The sequence below is a fragment of the Marmota marmota genome, unplaced genomic scaffold (genome assembly GCF_001458135.2).
Source record: "Marmota marmota marmota unplaced genomic scaffold, marMar, whole genome shotgun sequence".
Taxonomy (NCBI): domain Eukaryota; kingdom Metazoa; phylum Chordata; class Mammalia; order Rodentia; family Sciuridae; genus Marmota; species Marmota marmota.
In genome coordinates, this window is record NW_026000101.1 from 14,560,097 (window position 1) to 14,569,125 (window position 9,029).

The 9,029-nt window shown below is 49.7% G+C and overlaps 1 protein-coding gene across 10 annotated transcripts in view; it reads right to left on the bottom strand.

Moving 5' to 3' along the window:
• Positions 1-3,338, bottom strand: part of LOC107147774 (stimulated by retinoic acid gene 6 protein-like) — a 42,959-nt gene extending 39,621 nt beyond the window's left edge. For 4 of the 10 annotated variants that reach the window (XM_048783337.1, XM_048783338.1, XM_048783335.1 and 1 more), the window contains exon 1: positions 2,650-2,835. Coding sequence is in view for 4 of the 10 variants with exons in the window: in XM_048783331.1 (XP_048639288.1) it covers positions 2,639-2,793; positions 3,188-3,193 (161 nt within the window). In the remaining 6 variants the exon portion in view is untranslated. Of the gene's footprint in view, positions 1-965; positions 1,120-2,638; positions 2,923-2,960 lie in introns of those variants that run through there. The other 6 variants (XM_048783339.1, XM_048783334.1, XM_048783331.1 and 3 more) reach the window with 5 other exon arrangements.
• Positions 3,339-9,029: the final 5,691 nt, after the last annotated feature.

Genomic DNA, 9,029 nt, shown 5'->3' on the forward strand with positions numbered 1-9,029 from the left:
TCCTCCTCCTTCTCCTCCTCCTCCTTCTATTTTTTTAAATAATCAAACCTGGGTGTAACTTCACAGCTATACCCCAGCCCTTTTTATTTTATTTTGAGACAGGGTCTTGCCAAGTTGCCCAGGCAGTCCTTGAACTTGAGATCTTCCTGCCTCAGCCTCCCGATCACTGAGATTACAGGTGAGCACCATCATACTTCCTACCATCCTTAACTGTAAAATAGAGTGTTGCTCATTTTCATTTCTTTTCCCCGACTAAACATAATAATAGCTATTGCTTGTTGGACGCTTGCCAGGTGCCGCATATTAGGCTCAGGTTCTTCCAGTTATTACCCCACTGAGCCCTCTCACAACGTGTGTGCACAGACGAGAAAACTGAGGCTTTGGGGAGGTGGAGGAAAGCCCAAAGTCACTCAGCTACTGACTGACCGAGCTGGAATCCGAACCCTTCTTCCAGTTTCGAAACAGGAAACCCATTCAGCACTAAAAGAACATGAAGATATTGATAATGCCTTAGTGTCTGGGATCCTCAGGGGTCCCCTACTCTTAACTGGTAGACTAATCTGAATAACACGCTCAGGCCTGAGGCTGCCCTGTGAGAAGGACCCAGGCCAGCTGAACCATGTCCAGAGAGATGACCTTGATGGTGAGGAGGTCCTGGGAGGGACAAAGGGAGGCTCTTGGGGGCCTGGTGCTGACTTCTCGGCCTGCCAAGGGCCCAGAGGGCACAACTGGAAAGGTCTCTGAGCTCAGATCACAGGGTCAATTGCCTGCCTCCTGGGTATCTTTTGGGGTGTCCCATAGGTACCCCAGTCCAACCTGTCCCAACTAAATACTCCACCAGCCTGCTCCTCCTCTGGAGTCCTCGCCTCATGAGAGCCACACTACACACCCATCCGTCCAAAAAGAGGCCCAGAGTCACCTCCCCTCCTTCCCTGCCAAATCCAGTCCCATCTGTCCACACTCACAGCTTCCGCCTTAGTCCAGGCCACCTTCCTCTTCACTGAGACTGTCACCGGGGCCTTCTGTCCTCCTGCTACCTCCCACCTGTGCTCCACCTGGCTCAGAGGGACCTTTCTAAACACCCACAGCTCCTCCTTCTCTCCCAGCCGCAGAGCCTCACTGGAGAGAGAGGAGAAAGGGACAGGTCCCCTCAGACTCTCTGCTCTGCATCCCCCACCCCCCTCCAGCTGACACTTGGCGCTCTCCGTCCACCTGTCCTTCAAGAACCACCCCCTGCCCCGTCTGCTATTCTCCCCCTACTCCTCTCGGGCTCCCTGCCTCCTTTATTGTGTCTGGACGGAAGGGTTCTTCTTTTTTAAGCCTGGCAGGGTGTTCATGGCTCCTTCTTTCTCTTTTGTCCTCTACAGGACAAAATGTCTCCAATGTTCTAAGCAGATTCTATGACACCAGTGATGGTCCTTTTTTTTTTTTTTTTGGTTATATCTTCTTAGATCTAAAACATTTCCGCGTTAGAGTAAGAATTCTTGATTCCCACCACATCTGGGCAGGACTTTGCAGATGTCCAATCTTTCCCATTTGGTGTTCATACGCCGTGGGCTAACCTCGCTCCTGATAGAACAGTTAGTAACAAAAAAGACAACAAAGCTGGGGAGGTGGCGCACACCTGTAATCCCAGTTACTCAGGAGGCTGAGGCAGGAGGATCGCTAGTTCAAAGCCAGCCTCAGCAACAGGGAGGCCCTAAGCAACACAGTGAGACCCTGTCTTTAAATAAACTACAAAATAAGGCTGGGGATGTGGTTCAGTGATTGGGGGGTCCGTGAGTTCAATCCCTGGTACCAAAAACAACAACAATAACAAAATACAACAGAAAACGAATATTGGCAAGGATAAAGAGGAAAAGGAACTCACACCAGTTGGTGGGAATGTAAGTCAGCACAGCCACTATGGAAACAATAGGAAGGTTCCTCAAAAAATTCAAAATAGAGCAACCACAGGATTCAGCAACCCCACTATTTACTGGGTTTATATTAAAAAGAAATGAAATTGCTATGTCAAAAAGATACAGCAAGCCAATGCCGATGGCAACACTATTCACAAGAGCCAAGATAGAGAATCAACCTAAATGTCCAACAGCAAAGAACAGGTAGAGAAATATGGTTCGTCAACACAGTCGGGACAGAGAAAGAGGGCAGTCCTGTCATTTGAGCAACCTAGAAGACAGGGGAGGATACCATGTTAAGCAAAAGGAACAGACACCTAAAGGCAAGCACTCATTATCTCATTCATATGAACAATCCAAAAAGGCTGATCTCATACACAGTGAAGGGTAGGAAGTGTATGCCAGAGCCTGGGGGGGGGAGGAGCCCAGGGATGGAGAGACTGGTCACGGGCACCGGTTACGGGGGCTATTCCACCTGATTAATAGATTAACAAACTGGGGTCAGAAACTGCAGAGTTGGGATTTGAACCCAGAACCCTCTAATTCCACGTCTGGGCTCTGTTCACTCACTCTGTGGCTCTGAACCAAAGATGAAAGGAACGACCCAGGAACCTACCCCTGCTTCTATCCTCCACGCCAGCCCGCCTGCACATTACCTAACCCCTGCCTTCTCCCAGTTTCCATCAATCAACGTAGAAGACGGGTGCCTGGGACACGCAGTTGTCCCGCCTCATTACCTGGCACTCACCTTGCGTTTGCAGTGAACATCTGGCTGGTAACGGGCCACCTGAAGCCCGGGTGGGCGATGCACTAGCGGACGAAGGGTCTCTGGATTGTTCTTGGGGCTCCTGGTTATGACTGCTTCCTCTGGGCTGGTGTTCTCGCCAAGTCTCTTCCCCGCACCCAACAGGCAAATACCCAGTCAAATATTTACCTGAGCAAGGAAAGCAGGAGAGCAGCCCTCTTCCTGGTTTCACAACACCCTGGCTTCACTTCTGCTCTTCCTCTCCTTCTCATATTGCAAAAGTGGGAGCTGCTCTCCTGCAGCCTCTCCTCCCCTCACTGCTGACCCTTACGGGACCCCCCCGCCTGGCCCTTCAGTTGTCAGAGCTTCGTCCCGCAGCTGTGGCCCCTTAGACTAGCTATGAAAATTATTATAGGCAATAAACTAGGAATGTGCCTCACAGCAGGTCAACTCGACTCCCTGACTTGCTGGTTCCCCTTGGAAACAAGGCAGCCCGTTTGCTGGGAAAAGAAGCTGGAGATAAGTTCAAACTGAACCTCACCTGCATGCAGAGCCAGCTGCCCGCCTGCCAGCCTTCCTGCTCCCTGTGCAGAAAATAAGGCTGCTGCTGGGTGGGACCTTCCCAGGCTGGACCCTACTCAGGAGCTAACACAGGACGAGGTTTCACCCATGGGCTGGGAAGGGAAGTGATCGACGTGGTCAAGAAGCAAGGCTGTCTGTTTCCCCCTCCTTCCTCATCTGCTGGTTGGACTCCAGGGCTATACAGGAAGTGAAATCATAAGATTGAAGGAGCCTGGGTCCTTGACTTACCATGTAGAGGAAAAGGCCTCCTACGGACCATCCTCCTATAGACTAGCCCATGAGCAAGAAATAAAGTCTTCTTGTAATACTCCAGCGGTGTGTGGGGCTTTTTTGTTGCAATAGCTCATAGGGCTGTTTAATGTGGCACAGAGAATGAGGGACTTGTGAGCATCATGTGGTTCAGGTCCTGTATGTTAAGAATAAGACCTTGTTGTAATTGAGATAACTCTTTAATGATCCGATGTCCAAATACAGTCATGTTCTAAAGTAATGGGAGTTAAAACTCCAGCAAGTGAGTTTGGAGCAGACACAATTCAGACCATAATACCCCTACAAGGGAGCAGGAAAGGGCCTTGGAGGCAATGAACAGACACCCTAACTGACAAAGCCTGGCCATTTGTGGCACCTACCTGCTTCCCTTTAACCCTGCCTAGACACCTCCACCCACCCTGATCATCAGCACCAAATTTGTTCATTGAGTCCTTTCTTGACATAGTAACTGCCTGGAAATATCTTCTGATCGATACAGTGTAATCCGGGTTTAGTCTACACACCTCTTGTGTCATGGATATAGGGCTTCTGTGTTTTTTCACTTAGACACATTTATGGAGATCACTATGGTGCAGTGGTTCAGAGTGTGGACTTGGGGAAAGACTCCACAATTTCTTAATTGTGCAACTATAGGCAAGCTACATCATGACCCTGTTTTAACTGGGATGAGTTACACCTACTTCATGGGCATGTGTCACTGTGACCAAAATACCTGACATAAACAACTTGAAGGAAGAAAAGCTCATTTTGGTTCAGGGTTCCAAAGATTTCAGTCTGTAATTGGCTGACTCCATTGCTATGGGCCTGAGGGGATGCAGAAAGTCATGGTGGAAGGGCGTGGTGGAGGAAAGTGGCTCAGCTCAGGGCAGCCAGGAAATGGGGCGGGGGGGTGTGTCCCAGGTCAAGACCCCAGTGATCTACTCCCTCCACTTGCTTCCACCTTCTAGTAGTTTATCCAGCTATTAATGGATTAATCCACCAAATTATGAGGTCAGAGCCCTCAGTATCCAATCATTGCCTAAGAGCCTCACCTCTGAACCTTGCTGTTTTGGGGACCACACTTTCAACAAATGAGCTTTGTGGGGATGTTCCAAATCCAAACCCTAACAACATGCAAGGTTGAAATGAGCTAAGATACAAAATGCTCAGCAGAGTGATTGACACCAGGTAAGCACTCCAGGAACATTATTATTCTTGGGGACCTACTGTGTGCCAGGAACTGCTTGGGATGCTAAGTGTATAGTCACATCACAGCTGTCCAAGTCCCAGCTTCCCTGACAGATCCTAGTGACTTGGAAACCACAACCAGATGTGAGTCGGCACACCTGGGACACAGGAGAGGCTCTGTAAATGCTTCTTCTCGAAGTAAAACGAGGCAAGGAAGATGAAAAGGAGACATGAAGACTGAGTACAGCAGAACTCCTTCCTCTAGCCCAGGCCCTCGGCTTCACCCGGAGAGTCCGTTGATGGTGGACTCTCAGAAGAGTCCACTCTTCTGTGTCGCTCAGAAGAAAAAATCTGAAGCTCTTCTCCTCCTAGGCACAGGGAGATGCTCTCTCTTCCCGGAGCACCCTTCTGCCAATGCTTCCTGGCTCTGCCGCCCAAAATGTTTTCAAGTCTTGGGGGATCACGGTGGTCTTCCTCAGCACCCTACAATTCCTCTCTTTCCACCATTAACAAAGAGTCATGACTGATTGTCACAAACTCCCCAGGGAGGTTGGGAAGGCAGCCACTTTAAAATGGAGAAGAGCTAAGACATTTATTCTCAGATGCTGACATTCAAGGAAGTATCGTCCATGGTAATGAGGACCCAGTGCTGAGGGGCTGTCGCACTCCACACATGAGACCCAGCACAACTCCACAACATGATGGATTTCCCTCCTTCTCCCAAGCTTTTGCATTTCAGTGTTGAATTCAAACAGAATTTGATCTGTTATCTCCAGAACGTTTCAACATCTCATTTATCTCCCCCATGAAAACCCATGCAAGCCTTTTGAACCCTGCTTGTTCTAGCCAATGTTTACTGATTCTATTTTTTTGACTGAGGCATTTGAAGACCCTGACTTCACCTGGCTTGGTGATAAAGGACACTGAGCAGAACAGAGCTTCCAGCCCTCCACTAGAGACCTCTTCCTAGAAGCTGTGGAAGAGTGCCACCCGCTGGCAGAGATGTCATACTACACCGGTTTAGGAGGTTAGTATATTTGACCCCTGTATTTAGCAGGGCTCAGAGTGTGGGCAGTGCCACAGAAGGAAAGTCAACAGGCCCTCATGAAGGCCGTGCTTGTCTCCCAAATGTTGGGCGCTTATCTCAGGATGGCCTCTATTTATCCTATATAGAGAGGGCTCAGTTACTAAATTCATAAACAACGGAGCCCAGATGCCTGGAGGACCCAGTGCAGTGGTTGTCAGGGGTGAGACTGTCTGAGGAGTGACTGTTCTAGAATCCACAGGTGATGTGTGGCAGAGATGGGGCTCAAAACATCCTCACCTAATCCAATGTTCTTCCTGTGTATGTTTTACAACCAGAAAAATGAATGTCAGAAACAATCATCAAAAAGAAACAAATTAATTTATATTCCCATCCCATTTCTTCTCTGTTCACAGGCCAGCTTGGCTCCTCCCTCTTGGAAGAATAAAGCCAAGCTCCTTAGCTAGGCATTCAGTGGTCTTTGTGATCTGGCCCCAGGTTGTCTTTCCAGATGATTCTAGAGAAGACTCAGCTCTGGAAAAGTCTACAGAGACACTGGGACTCAGGGCCCATCCACCTCCCCTCTCCTCCTTCATTGCTCTGTAGGAAGCCCCTATGCACCAAGAACTAGGCCAGCTCCTAAGGTCAGAGGCTCTGGGGTCATGCCTGCCCCTTCTTCCCAGGTAGGCCAACGGCCTGGCGTGTGCAGTGTCCTCCCTGGGGAGAGTTCTAGTGTTTTGCAATGTCACCCAGATGGAATGCAGGGAACAGGGAAGCGCTAACTGTACTGGAATGCAGGTAGTGACAAATCACTGTGATGGGGCCACATGGGACAGACAGGGGCAGAAGATCAGGTCCTGCAAAGGCCACTTCTAGCACACCAGGAACAGGAAGGCCAACCATGTGAGGAAGAAGAGCTCTGGACAGGGACTCCCAGAAACCTAGGTCCTCGATCCCACTCTGCTAAGGGCTGTGTGGTGTTAACGTTTAAATATAAAACGTCCCCTCCAATATATGCGTTGTACTCAGCTTTTGTGGTGGTGTTGGGAAGTGGGGTCTTTAAGAGACAATTAGACCATTAAGTGGGGTTCATACGTTTGAGTTTTCACTCTCTTGGGACTGGATTTCTTACTGCCAGAGCTGCTGGTTATAAAGCAAGTGCCTCCCATGTTTTGCCTCTCTCACACACACTCACTCACACTTCCACTTCCTGCCATACATGAACAGCACAAGGTCCTCAGCAGAAGCTAAGAAGATGCTGGCACTGTGCTTTTGGACTTCCCAGACCCAGAGCCATGAACCAAAATAAACTTCATTTCTCTATAAATTACCCAGCCTCAGGTATTCTGTTATAGCTACAGAAAACTAAGAGAGCAAACTTGAGCAACTCCATTCCTACTCCATGATGCAGTTACCCCCTTGGTCTAGTGGGGATGTCAGCAGGTGACCTTGAAGATCCTTCTGCCTACTGGGCCAGCTCAGTTGTCATCTCTGAAACCTCAGACATCCCCCCTCCCCTGCCAACTCCATTGCTGCATAAATGTGGAGAGCCATTCTCACACGTGACTGGGCAACTCCCGGTTTGGGTCTGAGGCGCTCTGGCTAATCTGTGTCAGAGTTTCCCGGCCCTCTCCTGATGAGAGAGCCCGTCCGTGTGGGGGTGTGACTGACCACTGACCCCGGGGGCCAATCACTGACCCTGACCTTGGAGTGCAGCCCCCCTCAACCTTCATTGGATGGAATTCTCCCCTGAATTTCTTGTTCCCCAATAAAAGGCTACTCCCTGGCGTGCTCCCTCTCTCTCTCTCCTGCTAGCCCTGAGTAATCCCTGCTGCCCTACCGGGCGGTTAGAGGTGGAAGCCAGAGGGGGAGCCATCTCGAACCTGGTCATAGAACCTGAGTCTGTGTGTTTTATTTCGATCTCGCTAGCTAACTTTTATGCCAAGAACCTCATTAATGAAACCAGTGCGCTGGTCGCATGGTAGACATAAACACTCATACCTCTGAGAATTTTGTGATTTCACTATGTGTTTCTGTTCTTTCTTTTTGACCAAGAGCTGTTTATCCCAATACTCTGACTCCTAATAATTAGGAAATATGCCCGGATTGATGTTTGAGGAACAACCATTCCCATATCTGTAATTCTGAAATTGGCCACAAGGTGGCGCTTTGCCACAGACGACTGACACTGCTATTTGGTTGACGGCTCTAGGAAGATGCTGAAAGAAGCAGCAGAAAAACCTTTCTGCAAAGGCCTATCCTCTCTGGCCTCTTCCCCCTCCTGTAAAATGGCAGTCTATCAAACAGCAATACAGACCTGATGCACTGTGGCCAAATCGGGGTTGCACCATTTCCAATCCCAGCAGGTGGGGCCCGGCTAGGGACCTGTCTTCACTGACCCTTCCAGCCTGGCCCCCACTCCTCCCCACTCCCTGGGCCACTGCAGCTGTGTGGCTTTCTCCTCCTTCCCGATTTCACTGTGCTCTCTCTGAACTGCATGGCTTGGCTTCCCGCACACTGCTCTCCACCAGGTTCCCTCTCTCCACTCTCTTTCCAGGCCAACATCTTTTGGCTCTTTGAGAGTCAGTTTAGAAATCTCCTTCTGCAGAAAGCCTTCTTTGACAACCCCACCCCCATACGTTTTTTGGTACCAGGGATTGAACCTATGGGTGCTGCACCACTGAGCCTCAGATCATTTGTATATTTTATTTAGAGACAGGGTCTCACTAAGTTGCTTAGGGCCTCACTAAGTTGCTGAGAGGCTGGCTTTGAACTTCCAGTCCTCCTGCTTCAGGCTCCCAAGCTGCGAGGATCACAGGCGTGCACCACCACATCCCCACGCCTCCATATTTTTCTGTGGCAACATTGACTGCACTGAAATTGCTTCCTCATGCCACCAGCTTGAGCATAGAGCTGGTGTGTTTCTGTTCTTTCTTCTTGACCAAGAGCTGTTTATCCCTGTGCCTCATCCCCGGGGCCTAGCAGAGGCCTTGCACACAGGGCTGGGCCTCAAAAAGTTTGAGGAATGAAGAACGGATGAGTCCATGAATCAGTGAGTCTATAAACTAAGAGGTGTGCTGCAGCAGTATGAACAGAGTCCGGCTCTCCTCCCCAACAGGGGAGATGTTTGGAGAATAAGAAAAACAAAACCAAAAACCTCTAATGTTTTCCCTGACTGGGGAGGGCACTCGATGCTCCTTAGCACAACAAGGGCACGTTATTACCTTGAAAGGAGTAGGGCCAGAGGCAGGTCCCTCTAAAGAAGGCTCTCCTCTAAGAAAATGGATCCCCCTGCTGGCAAGATTACATCTCATTCAATTATTTGTGGCGGGGGGGGGGG